The 22922-nt window shown below is 45.7% G+C and overlaps 1 protein-coding gene across 1 annotated transcript in view; it reads left to right on the top strand.

Moving 5' to 3' along the window:
* Nucleotides 1-22922, top strand: part of LOC139393661 (collagen alpha-1(XIV) chain-like) — a 243447-nt gene that overhangs the window by 12949 nt on the left and 207576 nt on the right. Inside the window, exons 3-4 of the mRNA XM_071142003.1 lie at nt 5098-5214; nt 20296-20439. Of these exons, the coding sequence (XP_070998104.1) occupies nt 5098-5214; nt 20296-20439 (261 nt within the window). The remainder of the gene's footprint in view (nt 1-5097; nt 5215-20295; nt 20440-22922) is intronic.

Raw genomic sequence — 22922 nt, 5'->3', positions numbered from 1 at the left:
CCTATCAGGTTTATAGGAGATATTTACTCAACACAGAAACAACCCCCAGATGAGTTTCTATCAGGTTTATAGGAGATATTTACTCAACACAGAAACAACCCGCAGATGAGTTCCTATCAGGTTTATAGGAGATGTTTACTGAACACAGAAACAACCCCCAGATGAGTTCCTATCAGGTTTATAGGAGATATTTACTGAACACAGAAACCACCCCCAGATGAGTTCCTATCAGGTTTATAGGAGATATTTACTCAACACAGAAACAACCCCTAGATGAGTTCCTATCAGGTTTATAGGAGATATTTACTGAACACAGAAACAACCCCCAGATGAGTTCCTATCAGGTTTATAGGAGATATTTACTCAACACAGAAACAACCCCCAGATGAGTTCCTATCAGGTTTATAGGAGATATTTACTGAACACAGAAACAACCCCCAGATGAGTTCCTATCAGGTTTATAGGAGATATTTACTGAACACAGAAACAACCCCCAGATGAGTTCCTATCAGGTTTATAGGAGATGTTTACTGAACACAGAAACAACCCCCAGATGAGTTCCTATCAGGTTTATAGGAGATATTTACTGAACACAGAAACAACCCCCAGATGAGTTCCTATCAGGTTAATAGGAGATATTTACTGAACACAGAAACAACCCCCAGATGAGTTCCTATCAGGTTTATAGGAGATATTTACTGAACACAGAAACAACCCCCAGGTGAGTTCCTATCAGGTTTATAGGAGATATTTACTGAACACAGAAACAACCCCCAGATGAGTTCCTATCAGGTTTATAGGAGATATTTACTGAACACAGAAACAACCCCCAGATGAGTTCCTATCAGGTTTATAGGAGATATTTACTGAACACAGAAACAACCCCCAGATTAGTTCCTATCAGGTTTATAGGAGATATTTACTGAACACAGAAACAACCCCCAGATGAGATCCTATCAGGTTTATAGGAGATATTTACTGAACACAGAAACAACCCCCAGATGAGTTCCTATCAGGTTTATAGGAGATATTTACTGAACACAGAAACAACCCCCAGATGAGTTCCTATCAGGTTTATAGGAGATATTTACTGAACACAGAAACAACCCCCAGGTGAGTTCCTATCAGGTTTATAGGAGATATTTACTGAACACAGAAACAACCCCCAGATGAGTTCCTATCAGGTTTATAGGAGATGTTTACTGAACACAGAAACAACCCCCAGATGAGTTCCTATCAGGTTTATAGGAGATGTTTACTGAACACAGAAACAACCCCCAGATGAGTTCCTATCAGGTTTATAGGAGATATTTACTGAACACAGAAACAACCCCCAGATGAGTTCCTATCAGGTTTATAGGAGATATTTACTGAACACAGAAACAACCCCCAGATTAGTTCCTATCAGGTTTATAGGAGATATTTACTGAACACAGAAACAACCCCCAGATGAGATCCTATCAGGTTTATAGGAGATATTTACTGAACACAGAAACAACCCCCAGATGAGTTCCTATCAGGTTTATAGGAGATATTTACTCAACACAGAAACAACCCCCAGATGAGTTTCTATCAGGTTTATAGGAGATATTTACTCAACACAGAAACAACCCGCAGATGAGTTCCTATCAGGTTTATAGGAGATGTTTACTGAACACAGAAACAACCCCCAGATGAGTTCCTATCAGGTTTATAGGAGATATTTACTGAACACAGAAACCACCCCCAGATGAGTTCCTATCAGGTTTATAGGAGATATTTACTCAACACAGAAACAACCCCTAGATGAGTTCCTATCAGGTTTATAGGAGATATTTACTGAACACAGAAACAACCCCCAGATGAGTTCCTATCAGGTTTATAGGAGATATTTACTCAACACAGAAACAACCCCCAGATGAGTTCCTATCAGGTTTATAGGAGATATTTACTGAACACAGAAACAACCCCCAGATGAGTTCCTATCAGGTTTATAGGAGATATTTACTGAACACAGAAACAACCCCCAGATGAGTTCCTATCAGGTTTATAGGAGATGTTTACTGAACACAGAAACAACCCCCAGATGAGTTCCTATCAGGTTTATAGGAGATATTTACTGAACACAGAAACAACCCCCAGATGAGTTCCTATCAGGTTAATAGGAGATATTTACTGAACACAGAAACAACCCCCAGATGAGTTCCTATCAGGTTTATAGGAGATATTTACTGAACACAGAAACAACCCCCAGGTGAGTTCCTATCAGGTTTATAGGAGATATTTACTGAACACAGAAACAACCCCCAGATGAGTTCCTATCAGGTTTATAGGAGATATTTACTGAACACAGAAACAACCCCCAGATGAGTTCCTATCAGGTTTATAGGAGATATTTACTGAACACAGAAACAACCCCCAGATTAGTTCCTATCAGGTTTATAGGAGATATTTACTGAACACAGAAACAACCCCCAGATGAGATCCTATCAGGTTTATAGGAGATATTTACTGAACACAGAAACAACCCCCAGATGAGTTCCTATCAGGTTTATAGGAGATATTTACTGAACACAGAAACAACCCCCAGATGAGTTCCTATCAGGTTTATAGGAGATATTTACTGAACACAGAAACAACCCCCAGATGAGTTCCTATCAGGTTTATAGGAGATGTTTACTGAACACAGAAACAACCCCCAGATGAGTTCCTATCAGGTTTATAGGAGATATTTACTGAACACAGAAACAACCCCCAGGTGAGTTCCTATCAGGTTTATAGGAGATATTTACTGAACACAGAAACAACCCCCAGATGAGATCCTATCAGGTTTATAGGAGATATTTACTGAACACAGAAACAACCCCCAGATGAGTTCCTATCAGGTTTATAGGAGATATTTACTGAACACAGAAACAACCCCCAGATGAGTTCCTATCAGGTTTATAGGAGATATTTCCTGAACACAGAAACAACCCCCAGATGAGTTCCTATCAGGTTTATAGGAGATGTTTACTGAACACAGAAACAACCCCCAGATGAGTTCCTATCAGGTTTATAGGAGATATTTACTGAACACAGAAACAACCCCCAGATGAGTTCCTATCAGGTTTATAGGAGATGTTTACTGAACACAGAAACAACCCCCAGATGAGTTCCTATCAGGTTTATAGGAGATATTTACTGAACACAGAAACAACCCCCAGATGAGTTCCTATCAGGTTAGTGATCATATATATTTATTTCTCTAACCTAAGAGTTTCCCTTTATCCTTCATCATTGATTTAAAGCTTGTGCCAGATTGTATATAACTTTACATGCCCATATCCTTCCTAATAAACAGCTTCAAGTCCCTATATGGTAGATACTGTAGTATATTCATAGATTTATAGGCATGTAAAGATTACATTGGTACCTATTCTTCTACTTGCAAGGAGGAACAAACACTACTGTGTTTGTTGGCCTGGGCATTGAGCCTTGTCTTCTCAACTTCTCATTGTCTTCTCAACTTCTCAGTGTCTTCTCAACTTCTCAGTGTCTTCTCAACTTCTCAGTGTCTTCTCAACTTCTCATTGTCTTCTAAACTTCTCCTTCTCTTCTCAACTTCTCATTGTCTTATCATCTTCTCATTGTATTATCATCTTCTCCTTGTATTATCATCTTCTCATTGTATTCTCATCTTCTCATTGTATTCTCATCTTCTCAACTTCTCATTGTCTTCTAAACTTCTCCTTGTCTTCTCAACTTCTCATTGTATTATCATCTTCTCCTTGTATTATCATCTTCTCATTGTATTCTCATCTTCTCATTGTATTCTCATCTTCTCAACTTCTCATTGTCTTCTCAACTTCTCATTGTCTTCTCAACTTCTCATTGTCTTCTCAACTCAAAAGGTGGCAATGTAGTAGTGTGGTTCTGGTGACTAGTTTGTAGTTCAACTAACATAGAATGTAGACCAAGTAAATGGTGAAAGTGCTATGCAACAACCTTACAAATAGTTTTGCGCCAATCTCAGATGGTAGTATTTCACCATACTACTGGAACGTCGTCTGTCCATAGCTGGAGAAAAAAAGAGTACCACTTTACATGTGGTTGTTCTTATTGGCTACAAGAAACACCATGCTGTTACATGGTACTAAAAAGTAAGAGCAGCTTCATGTAAAGAAACAAAGTCACATTCTCTTCCTCATAGCAGCCTGCATATAGAAACAGCAGATAGCATCCATATCCAGCTATAGCCTAGCTGCGCTAATGTAATCCTAAGAGAATGTCTTCCACTGACTGTTCTTTCCATCGGGACGGCAGGTGAATATCTAGCTATAGCCTAGCTGCGCTAACGTAATCCTAAGAGAATGTCTTCCACTGACTGTTCTTTCCATCGGGACGGCAGGTGAAGCTGATTGATTCTCCATCAACTGAGAGATCAAACATTTACTGACTCTTAACAGTCTGCAGCACCTGTCTTTTTGAGAGGAAATGTCGATGCCGTCATCGACTTAGAAACGCTAGCCTGGAATCCCATCTGATTTGCTCTGTTTCACAATGATTTTACATGAAACAAAGTTTATCAGTTGGGATTTCAGGCTATAAACATGCCCTCCCCCCTCCCTCCCCCCTCCATCCTTACTAGTTAAAAATGGTGTCTCAAAAAGTAAGGCAATATGACTGACATTTAAGAACCTTCTTTGTCTATAACGGTTTGGTTTGCAATATGCTATTCTACAACAATATGCTATTCTACAACAATATGCTATTCTACAACAATATGCTATTCTACAACAATATGTTATTCAATATGTTATTGTGTTATACCAGAATGGGTTGTCTTTGTGGACGTCTGTTCAATGTCTTTGTGTGATTAACCTGGCTGATGTGTAGTACCGTAGTGGCACTAACACCTGCTGGGGATTGTATCTGCCTCCCAAATCTTACCATACTCCGTCTGTGGTCCACTACCTTCAATCAGAGTCCTATGGGCCCTGGTCAAAAGTAGTGCACCAAATAGAGAATAGGGTGCTATTTGGGACAAAGTCTGTATTCAACATGTTAATCATCAATACTCAAACTGTAACTGAATGAGTCAGTATTAATGATGGGTCTATTGTTGTTCTGTTTCAGTTCCAGCTCCCAGAAGATTACGTTTTAAAGTGCTGGGTACGAGCAAATTACATGTATCCTGGAAAGAGCCGAAAGGGAATGTCGATGGCTATAGAGTTTTATACCAGAGTGAACCAGGTAAGAGTTCTAATCATCTGTCTATGCCTTTAGTTGATGTACGCATTCTACTGTATATAGTTCAGAATAGTAGAAGCTCTGTATCAGTCTGGTCCCATGCTGTATCAGTCTGGTCCCATGCTGTATGGGCTGTATCAGTCTGGTCCCATGCTGTATGGGCTGTATCAGTCTGGTCCCATACTGTATGGGCTGTATCAGTCTGGTCCCATGCTGTATCAGTCTGGTCCCATGCTGTATCAGTCTGGTCCCATGCTGTATGGGCTGTATCAGTCTGGTGCCATGCTGTATGGGCTGATATCAGTCTTGTTCCATGCTGTATGGGCTGTATCAGTCTGGTGCCATGCTGTATGGGCTGATATCAGTCTTGTTCCATGCTGTATCAGTCTAGTTCCATGCTGTATGGGCTGTATCAGTCTGGTCCCATGCTGTATGGGCTGTATCAGTCTGGTGCCATGCTGTATGGGCTGATATCAGTCTTGTTCCATGCTGTATCAGTCTGGTCCCATGCTGTATGGGCTGTATCAGTCTGGTGCCATGCTGTATGGGCTGATATCAGTCTTGTTCCATGCTGTATGGGCTGTATCAGTCTGGTGCCATGCTGTATGGGCTGATATCAGTCTTGTTCCATGCTGTATCAGTCTGGTTCCATGCTGTATGGGCTGTATCAGTCTGGTCCCATGCTGTATGGGCTGTATCAGTCTGGTCCCATGCAGTATGGGCTGTATCAGTCTGGTTTCATGCTGTATCAGTCTGGTTCCATGCTGTATGGGCTGTATCAGTCTGGTCCCATGCTGTATGGGCTGTATCAGTCTGGTCCCATACTGTATCAGTCTGGTTCCATGCTGTATGGGCTGTATCAGTCTAGTCCTGTGCTGTATGGGCTGTATCAGTCTGGTTCCATGCTGTATGGGCAGTATCAGTCTGGTCCCATGCTGTATGGGCTGATATCAGTCTGGTTCCATGGTGTATCAGTCTGGTTCCATGCTGTATGGGCTGTATCAGTCTGGTTCCATTCTGTGTGGGCTGTATCACTCTGGTCCCATTCTGTATGGACTGTATCAGTCTAGTTCCATGCTGTATCAGTCTGGTTCCATGTTGTATCAGTCTGGTCCATGCTGTATGGGCTGTATCAGTCTAGTTCCATGCTGTATGGGCTGTATCAGTCTGGTCCCATGCTGTATGGGCTGTATCAGCCTGGTTCCATTCTGTATGGGCTGTATCAGCCTGGTTCCATTCTGTATGAGCTGTATCAGTCAGGTTCCAATGTGGAGGCTGTATACAGGGGGTACTGGTACCAAGTCAATGTGGAGGCTAGATACAGGGGGTACCGGTACAGAGTCAATGTGGAGGCCATATACAGGGGGTACCGGTACAGAGTCAATGTGGAGGCTATATACAGGGGGTACCGGTACAGAGTCAATGTAGAGTCTATATACAGGAAGTACCGGTACAGAGTCAATGTGGAGGCTATATACAGGGGGTACCGGTACAGAGTCAATGTGGAGGCTATATACAGGGGGTACCGGTACAGGGTCAATGTGGAGGCTATACAGCGGGGGTACCGGTACAGGGTCAATGTGGAGGCTATATACAAGGGGTACCGGTACAGAGTCAATGTGGAGGCCATATACAGGGGGTACCGGTAAAGAGTCAATGTGGAGGCTATATACAGGGGGTACCGGTACAGAGTCAATGTGGAGTCTATATACAGGAAGTACCGGTACAGAGTCAATGTGGAGGCCATATACAGGGGGTACCGGTACAGAGTCAATGTGGAGGCTATATACAGGGGGTACCGGTACAGAGTCAATGTGGAGGCTATATACAGGGGGTATCGGTACAGAGTCAATGTGGAGGCTATATACAGGGGGTACCGGTACAGAGTCAATGTGGAGGCTATATACAGGGGGTATCGGTACAGAGTCAATGTGGAGGCTATATACAGGGGGTACCGGTACAGAGTCAATGTGGAGGCTATATACAGGGGGTACCGGTACAGAGTCAATGTGGAGGCTATATACAGGGGGTATCGGTACAGAGTCAATGTGGAGGCTATATACAGGGGGTACCGGTACAGAGTCAATGTGGAGGCTATATACAGGGGGTACCGGTACAGAGTCAATGTGGAGGCTATATACAGGGGGTCCCGGCACCGAGTCAATGTGGAGGCTATATACAGGGGGTACCGGTATTGAGTCAATGTGGAGGCTATATACAGGGGGTACCGGTACTGAGTCAATGTGGAGGCTATATACAGGGGGTACCGGTACAGAGTCAATGTGGAGGCTATATACAGGGGGTACCGGTACAGAGTCAATGTGGAGGCTATATACAGGGGGTACCGGTACAGAGTCAATGTGGAGGCTATATACAGGGGGTATCGGTACAGAGTCAATATGGAGGCTATATACAGGGGGTACCGGTACAGAGTCAATGTGGAGGCTATATACAGGGGGTCCCGGCACCGAGTCAATGTGGAGGCTATATACAGGGGGTACCGGTATTGAGTCAATGTGGAGGCTATATACAGGGGGTACCGGTACTGAGTCAATGTGGAGGCTATATACAGGGGGTACCGGTACCGAGTCAATGTGTGGGGGTACAGGTTTGTTGAGGTAATTGGTACATGTAGGTCAGAGTAAAGTGACTATGCATAGATAATAAACAGCGAGTAGCAGCAGTGTTAAGACAAAGGGGGTGTCAATGTGAATAGTCGGGGTGATTAGATGTTCAGCAGTCTAATGGCTTGGGGATAGCTGTTAAGGAGACCTAGACTTGGTACTCAGGCATAGCTTGCAGCACGGTGGCAGAGAGAACCATCTATGACTTAGGTGACAGGGGTTTTTGAATTTTTTTTGGGCCTTCCTCTGACAATGCCTAGTATACAAGTCCTGGATGACGGAAAGCTTGGCCACAGTGATGTACTGGGCCGTACGCACTACCCTCTGTAGCACCTTACGGCCGGATGCTCTTGATGGTGCAGCTGTATCTTCTTGAGGATCTGAGGACCCATGCCAAATATTTTCAGTCTCCTAGGGGGGAAATATGTTGTCATGCCCTCTTCACAACTGTCTTGGTGTGTTTGGACCATGATAGTTTGTTGGAGATGTGGACACCAAGGAACTTGAAACTCTCGACCTGCTCCACTACAGCCCCATTGATGTGAATGGGGGTGTGTTCGTCCCTCCATTTCCTGTAGTCCACGATCAGATCCTTTGTCTTGCTCACATTGAGGGAGAGGTTGTTGTCCGGGCAGTACACTGCCAGGTCTCTGACCTTCTCCATATAGGCTGTCTCATCGTTGAAGATGATCAGGCCTACCAATGTTGTGTCGTCAGCAAACGTAATGATGGCGTTGGAGTCATGCTTGGCCACGCAGTCGTGGGTGAACAGGGAGTATAGCAGTGGACTATACACCTGCTTCTACACCTGCATTGCTTGCTGTTTGGGGTTTTAGGCTGGGTTTCTGTACAGCACTTTGAGATATCAGCTGATGTACGAAGGGCTATATAAATAAATTTGATTTGATTTGATTTGGACTAAGGACGCACTCCTGAGGGGCCCCCGTGTTAAAGATCAGCGTGGCAGATGTGTTGTTGCCTACCCTTACCACCTGGGGGTGGCCCGGGAGGAAGTCCAGGCTCCAGTTTCCGTCTAAGGTGTTTAGTCCAAGGGTCCTTAGCTTAGTGATGAGCTTTGTGGGCACTATGATGTTGAACGCTGAGCTGTAGTCAGTGAACAGCCTTCCCACATAGGTCAAAGTGCTTTCAAAGTGCTTCATGGCTACCAACGTGAGTGCTACGGGCGTAGTCATTTAAACAGGTTACCTTAGTGCTCTTGGGCACAGGGACTATGGTGGTCTGCTTGAAACATTAGGTATTACAGACTCGGTCAGGGAGTGGTTGAAAATGTCAGTGAAGACACTTGGCAGTTGGTCTGCGCATGCTCTGAGTACACGTCCTGGTAATTCGTCCGGCCCTGAGGCTTGTGAATGTTGACCTGTTGTTTAACGGTCTTGCGTGATCACACAGTTGTCCAGAACAGCTGGTACTCTCATGCATGCTTCAGTGTTGCTTGCCTCGAAGCGAGCATGAAAGGCTTTTAGCTCGTCTGGTAGGCTTGCGTCACGGGGCAGCTCGTGGCTGAGTTTCCCTTTGTAGTCCTTAATAGTTTGCAAGCCCTGCCACATGTGACGAGCGTCAGAGCCGGTGTAGTAGGATTCAATCTTAGTATTGACGTATTGACGCTTTGCCTGTTTGATAGTTTGGGATTTCTTATAAGCGTCCAGATTACTGTCCTGCTCCATGAAAGCGGAAGCTCTAGCCTTTAGCCCGATGCGGATGTTGCTTGTCATCCATGACTTCTGGTTGGGATAAGTACGTACGGTCACTGTGGGGACGAAGTCATCGATGCACTCATTGATGAAGCCGGTGACTGAGATGGTATACTCCTCAATGCCATTGGATGAATCCCGAAACATATTCAAGTCTGTGCTAGCAAAACAATCCTGTAGCATAGCATCCACATCATATGACCACTTCCGTATTGAGCGAGTCACTGGTACTTCCTGCTTTAGTTTTTGCTTGAAAGCAGGAATCTGGAGGGTAGAATTATGGTCAGATTTGCCAAATGGAGGGCGAGGGAGAGCTTTGTATGCATCTCTGTGTGTGGAATAAAGCTGGTTTAGAGGTTTTTTTCCTCTAGTTGCACATGTGACATGCTGGTAGAAATGAGGTCAAGTTTGCCTGCATTAAAGTCCCCGGCCACTATGGGCACCGGATCTGGATGAGCATTTTCTTGTTTGCTTATGGCCTTCTACAGCTCGTTGAGTGCGCTCTTAGTGCCAACATTGGTTTGTGGTGGTAAATAGACGGCTCAGAAAAATATAGATGAAAACTCTCTTGGTAGATAGTGTGGCTACAGCTTATCATGAGGTACACTTCCCTCAGGCGAGCAATACCTCGAGACTTCCTTAATATTAGACATCGCACAACAGCTGTTATTGACAAATAGACAGAGTCAATAACAGTAACATGCCAAGGTGCTGAATGCATCCCAATCCTATTGCAAATATTATGCGCCCTTACTGACGTTGGCCAGTAGTAGGCACAGCCCTTAATGAATGGAGAAACAGTGTGGTCATCAGCTTCACAAGCAAATGATGAGTGGAGTATTGCTGTTAATACAACTGTATTACCAGACGTAGCTGTTCTGTCCTGCCGACGCACAGAAAACGCAGCCAACTGTATATTATCCATGTCGTCGTTCAGCCACAACTCTATGAAACATAAGATTTTACAGTTTTTAATGTCCCGTTGGTAGGATAGTCTCGAACTGAGATCATCCAGTTTATTCTCCAGTGATTTCACGTTGGCCAATAGAACGGTTGGTAGAGGCGGGGAACCCAGTCGCCGACTAATTCTCACAAGTCACCCCAATCTCCGCCCCCTGTATTTCCGTATTTTCTTCATGCGAATGACAGGGATTTTGGGCCTGGTCTCGGAGAACCAGTATATCCTTTGTGTCGGACTCATTAAAGAAAAAATCTTTGTCCAGTTTGAGGTGAGTAATCACTGCTCTGATATCCAGAATGTATTTTCAGTCACAAAAGAGGGTAGCAGAAACATTATGTACAGAATATGTTAAAAACAATGTAACAAAACCACACAAAATAGCACAATTGGTTAGGAGCACGTTAAACGGAAGCTATCCCATCTGGCGCCATTATGAATGAACCCAGGGTAATGATAATGAATGAACCCAGGGTAATATTAATGAATGAACCCAGGGTAATGATAATGAATGAACACAGGGTAATGATAATGAATGAACACAGGGTATTAATAATGAATGAACACAGGGTAATGATAATGAATGAACCCAGGGTAATGATAATGACTGAACCCAAGGTAATAATAATGAATTAACACAGGGTAATGATAATGAATGAATCCAGGGTGATGATAATTAATGAACACAGGGTAATAATATTGAATGAACCCAGGGTTATAATAATGAATGAACCCAGGGTAATGATAATGAACGAACCCAGGGTAATGATAATGACTGAACCCAGGGTAATAATACTGAATGAACACAGGGTAATGATAATGAATGAACACAAGGCAATGATAATGAATGAACCCAGGGTAATGATAATGAATGCACATAGGGTACTGATAATGAATGAACACAAGGCAATGATAATGAATGAACCCAGGGTAATGATAATGAATGCACATAGGGTACTGATAATGAATGAACACAGGGTAATGATAATGAATGAACCCAGGGTAATGATAATGAATGAACACAGGGAAGAGTTGGCTAAACACACTGGACCACAGAAGACATGTTTTTGAAAAAGGGGTTTATTTGATCTTGAATGAAGTTAAACACCCCCATACAGCTGAATGAATGAATCTTGACAACTCCTATTGCCATTGACAACATTGAGTTGATAAGACAGCACCAACAGTTGTGGGAGCCGACTTAGAGAGTCTTAGGGAATATTTACCCTGTCTGTCTGTAAGGAAGGTCAGTGTTGTCTGACAAAGCCTGTCAGACATCTTGGATTAAACAATGAGGACAGAGATCACACACGCACACACACACACACACACACGCACACACACACACACACACACACACACACACACACCGGTCCACCCTCCCCCAACCTGCTGTTCAGTGAAAAGTCATTGTGTGGTCTATTGACCAGCCCCTCTGGGGCCCCCTCCCTTTGTTAAAGACACAACAAAATAATTTGACCTGATGTGTCGTTGATTGATCCCGGACTTCCTTCTGGGAGATCACCTGTGCGTTAGTTGCCCAAATCCACTCCAGTTCCAATGTTCCCTAACGTTCCACCTCGGGGAAGCCTACAGGTTTCTGACTAATTAGAGATGCTGGGGTTGGAGCAGGACATATGATTGTTTGGGTTTCAGGGCTCGATATATACGCTTGTCAGCTTGCCCCGGGGGGGCAAGTGAAACAAATAGTTGTACAAGCAGATTATAGATTTAAGTTGTAAAACAAAAATCACAATATCAAACAATTAGGCTACTTAAATCAGAATCAGATCAAAGTGTCCTCTGGATGCAATGTTTTGCTCACTGTCCTCCCAATCTCTGCAGAGCGCATCGCAGTAGCATTTCTGTCGGCCTGCATTGATCGGCACCAGGGGACTTTCAATCATCTAGTTGCGAGATGTGTTTTTGAGATCAAAGCGAGCCGTGTTTGCACATTTGTTGATTAATAGTTGCTAGGGAGTTATTTGCCTGTTTCTAGCAGATTTTTGGTCAGCATGGTGTGCATCACCTGGGTGTGTGGCAGTGGGCCATTGAGAGAGAGAGAGAGAGAGAGACACTAGATAATCAGCTAATCTACACAATGTTTTGAATTGGCTAGTTAACTATGTAACTATTCACATGTATTCATATACTGTCCCACATCCTAAAATACCTTTCCACCAGCTCTCCTGTGGAACCCCAAATGGCCAGGATGCAGTTGTTACAGGGTGCACCGTTGATGAAACCAATGCTGCAGACTCTGCTTGTAAAATCGTCTCTCAAGCGCTCACAATTGGCTAGGATCGTCCTCTATTCAATAGTGACCATGAAATTATGACAAAGTAAAACAATATTCTTAGAATAATCTAATTAGGTGGCCAGGAGAGACCAGGAGAGATACTGGGTGTGTAGGATGGCCAGCCCTTCTCCTGTAGAGACCAGGAGAGATACTGGGTGTGTAGGATGGCCAGCCCTTCTCCTGTAGAGACCAGGAGAGATACTGGGTGTGTAGGGTGGCCAGTCCTCCTCCTGTCGAGACCAGGAGAGATACTGGGTGTGTAGGGTGGCCAGCCCTCCTTCTGTAGAGACCAGGAGAGATACTTGGGTGTGTAGGGTGGCCAGCCCTCCTCCTGTAGAGACCAGGAGAGATACTGGGTGTGCAGGGTGGCCAGTCCTTCTCTTGTAGAGACCAGGAGAGATACTGGGTGTGCAGGGTGGCCAGCCCTTCTCCTGTAGAGACCAGGAGAGATAGTGGGTGTGCAGGGTGGCCAGCCATCCTTCTGTAGAGACCAGGAGAGATACTGGGTGTGCAGGCTTTTTCTCAAGCCCTGCTCGAACACACCACATTGTAAAATAAATCAGCTGCTCAACAGGATAAGCTGACTCTGGTGTGTTTGAGCAGGGTTGGATAAAAAGCCTGCACCCCCAACAGCTCTCCAGATGGAGTTCGGACCACGTGTTTTATACTGTAGCCGATCAGTGCAGTTTTTTTTTACTTTGCGGGGGGGTAAGTGCCTTGCTCAAGGCCACAATGGCAGGAGATATACTACATGGGATCAGAGACCAGCAGCCTTCCATTGACAATACCAGTGAGACCAGCAGTCTTCCATTGATAATACCAGTGAGACCAGCAATCTTCCATTGACAATACCAGTGAGACCAGCAGTCTTCCATTGACAATACCAGTGAGACCAGCAGCCTTCCATTGACCATACCAGTGAGACCAGCAGCCTTCCATTGACAATACCAGTGAGACCAGCAGCCTTCCATTGACCATACCAGTGAGACCAGCAGTCTTCCATTGACAATACCAGTGAGACCAGCAACCTTCCATTGACCATACCAGTGAGACCAGCAGCCTTCCATTGACAATACCAGTGAGACCAGCAGCCTTCCATTGACAATACCAGTGAGACCAGCAGTCTTCCATTGACAATACCAGTGAGACCAGCAATCTTCCATTGACAATACCAGTGAGACCAGCAATCTTCCATTGACAATACCAGTGAGACCAGCAGCCTTCCATTGACCATATCAGTGAGACCAGCAGCCTTCCATTGACAATACCAGTGAGACCAGCAGCCTTCCATTGACCATACCAGTGAGACCAGCAGCCTTCCATTGACAATACCAGTGAGACCAGCAGCCTTCCATTGACAATACCAGTGAGACCAGCAGCCTTCCATTGACAATACCAGTGAGACCAGCAGCCTTCCATTGACAATACCAGTGAGACCAGCAGCCTTCCATTGACAATACCAGTGAGACCAGCAATCTTCCATTGACAATACCAGTGAGACCAGCAGCCTTCCATTGACCATATCAGTGAGACCAGCAGCCTTCCATTGACAATACCAGTGAGACCAGCAGCCTTCCATTGACCATACCAGTGAGACCAGCAGCCTTCCATTGACAATACCAGTGAGACCAGCAGCCTTCCATTGACAATACCAGTGAGACCAGCAGCCTTCCATTGACAATACCAGTGAGACCAGCAGCCTTCCATTGACAATACCAGTGAGACCAGCAGCCTTCCATTGACAATACCAGTGAGACCAGCAGCCTTCCACTGACCATACCAGTGAGACCAGCAGCCTTCCATTGACCATACCAGTGAGACCAGCAGCCTTCCATTGACCATACCAGTGAGACCAGCAGCCTTCCATTGACAATACCAGTGAGACCAGCAGCCTTCCATTGACCATACCAGTGAGACCAGCAGTCTTCCATTGACAATACCAGTGAGACCAGCAACCTTCCATTGACCATACCAGTGAGACCAGCAGCCTTCCATTGACAATACCAGTGAGACCATCAGCCTTCCATTGACAATACCAGTGAGACCAGCAGTCTTCCATTGACAATACCAGTGAGACCAGCAATCTTCCATTGACAATACCAGTGAGACCAGCAATCTTCCATTGACAATACCAGTGAGACCAGCAGCCTTCCATTGACCATATCAGTGAGACCAGCAGCCTTCCATTGACAATACCAGTGAGACCAGCAGCCTTCCATTGACCATACCAGTGAGACCAGCAGCCTTCCATTGACAATACCAGTGAGACCAACAGCCTTCCATTGACAATACCAGTGAGACCAGCAGCCTTCCATTGACAATACCAGTGAGACCAGCAGCCTTCCATTGACAATACCAGTGAGACCAGCAGCCTTCCATTGACAATACCAGTGAGACCAGCAGCCTTCCACTGACCATACCAGTGAGACCAGCAGCCTTCCATTGACCATACCAGTGAGACCAGCAGCCTTCCATTGACCATACCAGTGAGACCAGCAGCCTTCCACTGACCATACCAGTGAGACCAGCAGCCTTCCACTGACCATACCAGTGAGACCAGCACTTCCATTGACAATACCAGTGAGACCAGCAGCCTTCCACTGACCATACCAGTGAGACCTGCAGTCTTCCATTGACAATACCAGTGAGACCAGCAGCCTTCCACTGATAATACCAGTGAGACCAGCAGCCTTCCACTGACCATACCAGTGAGCCCAGCAGCCTTCCACTGACCATACCAGTGAGACCAGCAGCCTTCCACTGACCATACCAGTGAGACCAGCAGCCTTCCACTGACCATACCAGTGAGACCAGCAGCCTTCCACTGACCATACCAGTGAGACCAGCAGCCTTCCACTGACCATACCAGTGAGACCAGCAGCCTTCCACTGACCATACCAGTGAGACCAGCACTTCCATTGACAATACCAGTGAGACCAGCAGCCTTCCACTGACCATACCAGTGAGACCAGCAGTCTTCCACTGACCATACCAGTGAGACCAGCAGCCTTCCACTGACCATACCAGTGAGACCAGCAGCCTTCCACTGACCATACCAGTGAGACCAGCACTTCCATTGACAATACCAGTGAGACCAGCAGCCTTCCACTGACCATACCAGTGAGACCTGCAGTCTTCCATTGACAATACCAGTGAGACCAGCAGCCTTCCACTGATAATACCAGTGAGACCAGCAGTCTTCCATTGACCATACCAGTGAGACCAGCACTTCCACTGACCATACCAGTGATAATAGTGAAGGTGAAGTGGCTCCTGGCATCACCTTTCTGGCCCATGGTGTTACAGACCTGTTTTTCAAGTGACTTGAGCTTTCTGACACGTCAACATGATGTCCTACATGTCTGAAGGACAGGTGGCTAAAAATGATAGTGTCAAACCCTGAGTTTGTATCAGCCATCAGCCGGCCTGGTCTCCTGTTGAGCTCTCTGTCTCTGGGTCTAATGAGGTATAATACTGTTCCTGTTGAGCTCTCTGTCTCTGGGTCTAATGAGGTATAATACTGTTCCTGTTGAACTCTCTGTCTCTGGGACTAATGAGGTATAATACTGTTCCTGTTGAACTCTCTGTCTCTGGGTCTAATGAGGTATAATACTATTCCTGTTGAGCTCTCTGTCTCTGGGTCTAATGAGGTATAATTCTGTTCCTGTTGAGCTCTCTGTCTCTGGGTCTAATTAGGTATAATACTATTCCGGTTGAGCTCTCTGTCTCTGGGACTAATGAGGTATAATACTGTTCCTGTTGAACTCTCTGTCTCTGGGTCTAATGAGGTATAATACTATTCCTGTTGAGCTCTCTGTCTCTGGGTCTAATGAGGTATAATAATTTTCCTGTTGAACTCTCTGTCTCTGGGTCTAATGAGGTATAATACTGTTCCTGTTGAACTCTCTGTCTCTGGGTCTAATGAGGTATAATACTATTCCTGTTGAGCTCTCTGTCTCTGGGTCTAATGAGGTATAATACTGTTCCTGTTGAACTCTCTGTCTCTGGGTCTAATGAGGTATAATACTGTTCCTGTTGAACTCTCTGTCTCTGGGTCTAATGAGGTATAATTCTATTCCTGTTGAGCTCTCTGTCTCTGGGACTAATGAGGTATAATTCTGTTCCTGTTGAGCTCTCTGTCTCTGGGACTAATGAGGTATAATACTATTCCTGTTGAGCTCTCTGTCTCTGGATCTAATGAGGTATAATACTATTCCTGTTGAGCTCTCTGTCTCTGGATCTAATGAGGTATAATTCTATTCCTGTTGAGCTCTCTGTCTCTGGGTCTAATGAGGTATAATTCTATTCCTGTTGAGCTCTCTGTCTCTGGGTCTAATGAGGTATAATTCTATTCCTGTTGAGCTCTCTGTCTCTGGGTCTAATGAGGTATAATTATATTCCTGTTGAGCTCTCTGTCTCTGGATCTAATGAGGTATAATTCTATTCCTGTTGAGCTCTCTGTCTCTGGGTCTAATTAGGTATAATACTATTCCTGTTGAGCTCTCTGTCTCTGGGTCTAATGAGATATAATACTATTCCTGTTGAGCTCTCTGTCTCTGGGACTAATGAGGTATAATACTGTTCCTGTTGAGCTCTCTGTCTCTGGATCTAATGAGGTATAATAATTTTCCTGTTGGGTCTAATTAGGTATAATATTATTCTTGTTCAGATCACTGACCTAACCCAGTGTCCACTGTTTATCATAGTGACTGGGAGAGAGACCATTCTCCTAACCCAGTGTCCACTGTTTATCATAGTGATTGTGAGAGAGACCATTCTCCTAACCCAGTGTCCACTGTTTATCATAGTGACTGGGAGAGAGACCATTCTCCTAACCCAGTGTCCACTGTTTATCATAGTGACTGGGAGAGAGACCACTCACCTAACCCAGTGTCCACTGTTTATCATAGTGACTGGGAGAGAGACCACTCACCTAACCCAGTGTCCACTGTTTATCATAGTGGCTGGGAGAGAGACCACTCACCTAACCCAGTGTCCACTGTTTATCATAGTGACTGGGAGAGAGACCATTCTCCTAACCCAGTGTCCACTGTTTATCATAGTGACTGGGAGAGAGACCATTCTCCTAACCCAGTGTCCATTATTAATGTTTTGTACTCTCAGTGTATTTTGACACATTGGTTATGGTTACATCATAATGATTTCCTTTTGCCATTTGTTTGATACAAAAGGTTACATTAGACTTGTTTCAATTTCCAGAACGTCTAATACCTTTTAATTAAAAGTGCAATTTCTCTGATCTTGATCGTGCTGTTTCCTGCTGGTCCTTCAGCATTAATCTGCTGAGTCATCACTTCCAAATGCTAGATCCATCCCCTAAATCTCCCTCCTCTGTTCTCTCTCTGCCTATAGATGCTAGATCCATCCCCTATATCTCCCTCCTCTGTTCTCTCTCTGCCTATAGATGCTAGATCCATCCCCTAAATCTCCCTCCTCTATTCTCTCTCTGTCTCTAGATGCTAGGTCCATCCCCTAAATCTCCCTCCTCTGTTCTCTCTCTCTGTCTCTAGATGCTAGGTCCATCCCCTAAATCTCCCTCCACTGTTCTCTCTCTCTGTCTCTAGATGCTAGGTCCATCCCCTAAATCTCCCTCCTCTGTTCTCTCTCTCTCTCTCTGTCTCTAGATAATAGATCCATCCCCTAAATCTCGCCCCTCTCCCCCCTCTCTGTCTCTCTCTCGCTCTCTCTCCCTCTCCATCTCCCCCTCTCTCTCTCTCTCCCTCTCCTCCCTTTCTCCCTCTCCTCCCTCTCTCTCCCTCTCCATCTCCCCCTCTCTCTCTCTCTCTCCCTCTCCCTCTCCTCCCTCTCTCCCTCTCCCCCTCTCTCTCCCCCCTCTCCCCCGAACACTCCCCTCTCTCTCCATCTTCCCCCTCTCTCTCCCCTCTCTCTCCCTCTCCCCCTCTCTCTCCCCTCTCTCTCCCACTCCACCCTCTCCCCCTCTCTCCCTCTCCCCTCTCTCTCCCCTCTCTCTCTCTCCCTCTCTCCCGATCTCTCCCCCCTCTCTGCCTCTCCATCTCCCCCTCCCCCTCTCTCTCTCTCTCCCCCTCTCTCTCTCTCCCTCTCTCCCGTCTTTCTCCCCTCTCCCTCTCCCATCTCCCCCCCTCTCTCTCCCCTCCCTCTCCCCCCTCTCTCTCCCCTCCCTCTCTCACCCTCTCTCTCCCCTCCTTCTCTCCCCCCTTTCTCCCCTCTCTCTCCCCTCCCTCTCTCCCCTCTCTCTCCCCTCTCTCTCCCCTCCCTCTCTCCCCTCTTTCTCCCTCTCTCTCCCCCTCCCCCTCTCTCTCTCTCCCGATCTCTCCCCTCTCTCTCCCTCTCCCCCCTCTCTCTCCCCTCCCTCTCTCCCTCGCTCTCCCCCCTCTCTCCCCCTCCCCCTCCCCCTCTCTCTCCCCTCCCTCTCTCCCTCTCTCTCCCCCTCTCTCCCCCCTGCCCCTCTCCCCCCTCCCCCTCCCCCTCTCTCTCTCCCGATCTCTCCCCTCTCTCTCCCTCTCCCCCCTCTCCCCCCTCCCCCCCTCTCTCCCCTCCCTCTCTCCCTCCCTCTCCTGGTTTAACACATCCAACCCCATCCTTCGGCAGTGTTCTGTGTGAAAGTGCTGCTGATTAAGCAGAGTTAGTCTCTTCCTATTGATCGGTCAGGCCTGTAGGATTTAAATCATCCTAATTGGTCAATAATGTGAACTGCTGAAGCTCGGAGCTATTTTACTGCTGAGGGAACTGAAAGTGGAGCCGTACGTGTGGCTTGTGGAGAGAAGAAGAGGACGAGGAGAGGAGAGGAGGGAAGAGGAGTGAACAGGGGAGGAGAAGAGAAGATAAAAGGAGACAGGACAGGAGGAGAGAGGAGAGGAGGGAAGAGGAGTGAACAGGGGAGGAGAAGAGAAGATAAAAGGAGACAGGACAGGAGGAGAGAGGAGAGGTCCTGAGATCAAGCCCCAGCATGTTGGCTGACTGGCAACTAAGATGGTTTATGCAAATGAAGTTTGGCTAAACAAATGGAAAACTATTTACTCTTAAATGCACTTACTCAAAATGGGTTAACTGACTAAATGGATCTGAAACTTTGTCTGGATTTGTGGTTGACCACGATTCACCTGAATATGACGGGTGAAGGAAAAGGTCTCGGTTTCGGTAAAGAAGTTTGGAATTTCTGATAATTTCCGATATATTCGTAGTAGATTTCATAATGGGCAGAGCCTCAGGGCAGAAAGGTCCAGACCCCAAATGTTTCAAAGATAAGATGTGTGTCTCATGTGTACCTGTCCTTAAGCTTTAGAGACGATGCTGAGGTGTGCAGCTTGAGCTGTGAGGGATCACTTAAGGTTGTCACACAAGGTTGTCACACCTGGTCCCCACCCTGATATGGGGAAAAGGATAGCGTTTTGGACGCAAACCTGGTCCCCACCCTGATATGGGGAAAAGGATGGCGTTTTGGACGCACACCTGGTCGCCACCCTGATTTCTCTCTCCAACCTACAACAGGCGAAGAGTACAAGGAGCTGCGCGTTTCCAAGAGGGACCATAAAGTGGTGATCCAGGACTTTGATGCCATGAAGGAGTACCACGTCAGGGTTCTAGCTGTGAGAGGGAACCAGCAGAGCAGAGCACTACAAGGGAAGTATGCCGGTATGTATCAGACTGGTTCTATGTCCTTTTGTTCCACTTATAGTATGCAGGTATGTAACAGACTGGTTCTATGTCCTTTTGTTCCACTTATAGTATGCAGGTATGTAACAGACTGGTTCTATGTCCTTTTGTTCCACTTATAGTATGCAGGTATGTATCAGACTGGTTCTGTGTCCTTTTGTTCCACTTATAGTATGCAGGTATGTAACAGACTGGTTCTGTGTCCTTTTGTTCCACTTATAGTATGCCAGTATGTAACAGACTGGTTCTATGTCCTTTTGTTCCACTTATAGTATGCAGGTATGTAACAGACTGGTTCTGTGTCCTTTTGTTCCACTTATAGTATGCCAGTATGTAACAGACTGGTTCTGTGTCCTTTTGTTCCACTTACAGTAGGCCAGTATGTAACAGACTGGTTCTGTGTCCTTTTGTTCCACTTATAGTATGCCAGTATGTAACAGACTGGTTCTGTGTCCTTTTGTTCCACTTACAGTAGGCCAGTATGTAACAGACTGGTTCTGTGTCCTTTTGTTCCACTTATAGTAGGCCAGTATGTAACAGACTGGTTCTGTGTCCTTTTGTTCCACTTATAGTAGGCCAGTATGTAACAGACTGGTTCTGTGTCCTTTTGTTCCACTTATAGTATGCCAGTATGTAACAGGCTGGTTCTGTGTCCTTTTGTTCCACTAATGTCTGAATAGTAAAATGACCTTAGATAGAAACCTCACATTCATAGCATTGCTTTTGAAGAAAAAAACGTTCTTATACAACAGTATAAATACAAAACATTAAACTACATGTATTCTGGAATGAATAAGTAGCTTTTTACTACATTCAATAACATGTCAATGCCCTCCTCCCCAAATCTGGAGGTTCTATCTGAAACCTGACAGAGGCTCTACTAAAGTAGATTCCATTGAATGCTGTCTGGCTGGCCTGGCATCATGACTTTCTGTGCTGTGAGGGGAGAGGAGGAGTGGTTGTTGAAAGAGCAGAGAGCCTTCAGGGTTTAATGGATCTCTTCACTGTAAGGTTTGGGTCTCTGCCCTATAGAGTGAATGAGGGGTTTTAATGGATCTCTTCACTGTAAGGTTTGGGCCTCTGCCCTATAGAGTGAAATCAAATCAAATCAAATCAAATTTTATTTGTCACATACACATGGTTAGCAGATGTTAGTGCGAGTGTAGCGAAATGCTTGTGCTTCTAGTTCCGACAATGCAGTAATAACAAGTAATCTAACTAACAATTCCAAAACTACTGTCTTGTACACAGTGTAAGGGGATAAAGAATATGTACATAAGGATATATGAATGAGTGATGGTACAGAGCAGCATAGGCAAGATACAGTAGATGGTATCGAGTACAGTATGTACAAATGAGATGAGTATGTAAACAAAGTGGCATAGTATAGTATAAAGTGGCTAGTGATACATGTATTACATAAGGATACCGTCGATGATATAGAGTACAGTATATACGTATGCATATGAGATGAATAATGTAGGGTAAGTAACATTTATATAAGGTAGCATTGTTTAAAGTGGCTAGTGATATATTTACGTCATTTCCCATCAATTCCCATTATTAAAGTGGCTGGAGTTGAGTCAGTGTCAGTGTTAGTGGTGGCTGTTTAACAGTCTGATGGCCTTGAGATAGAAGCTGTTTTTCAGTCTCTCGGTCCCAGCTTTGATGCACCTGTACTGACCTCGCCTTCTGGATGATAGCGGGGTGAACAGGCAGTGGCTCGGGTGGTTGATGTCCTTGATGATCTTTATGGCCTTCCTGTGACATCGGGTGGTGTAGGTGTCCTGGAGGGCAGGTAGTTTGCCCCCGGTGATGCGTTGTGCAGACCTCACTACCCTCTGGAGAGCCTTACAGTTGAGGGCGGTGCAGTTGCCATACCAGGCGGTGATACAGCCCGCCAGGATGCTCTCGATTGTGCATCTGTAGAAGTTTGTGAGTGCTTTTGGTGACAAGCCGAATTTCTTCAGCCTCCTGAGGTTGAAGAGGCGCTGCTGCGCCTTCTTCACGATGCTGTCTGTGTGAGTGGACCAATTCAGTTTGTCTGTGATGTGTATGCCGAGGAACTTAAAACTTGCTACCCTCTCCACTACTGTTCCATCGATGTGGATAGGGAGGTGTTCCCTCTGCTGTTTCCTGAAGTCCACAATCATCTCCTTAGTTTTGTTGACGTTGAGTGTGAGGTTATTTTCCTGACACCACACTCCGAGGGCCCTCACCTCCTCCCTGTAGGCCGTCTCATCGTTGTTGGTAATCAAGCCTACCACTGTTGTGTCGTCCGCAAACTTGATGATTGAGTTGGAGGCGTGCGTGGCCACGCAGTCGTGGGTGAACAGGGAGTACAGGAGAGGGCTCAGAACGCACCCTTGTGGGGCCCCAGTGTTGAGGATCAGCGGGGAGGAGATGTTGTTGCCTACCCTCACTACCTGGGGGCGGCCCGTCAGGAAGTCCAGTACCCAGTT

Source organism: Oncorhynchus clarkii, unplaced genomic scaffold (genome assembly GCF_045791955.1).
Source record: "Oncorhynchus clarkii lewisi isolate Uvic-CL-2024 unplaced genomic scaffold, UVic_Ocla_1.0 unplaced_contig_9595_pilon_pilon, whole genome shotgun sequence".
Classification (NCBI taxonomy): domain Eukaryota; kingdom Metazoa; phylum Chordata; class Actinopteri; order Salmoniformes; family Salmonidae; genus Oncorhynchus; species Oncorhynchus clarkii.
The sequence above is the reverse complement of the archived record's forward strand: the minus strand, read 5'-3'. Positions and strand labels throughout refer to the sequence as shown.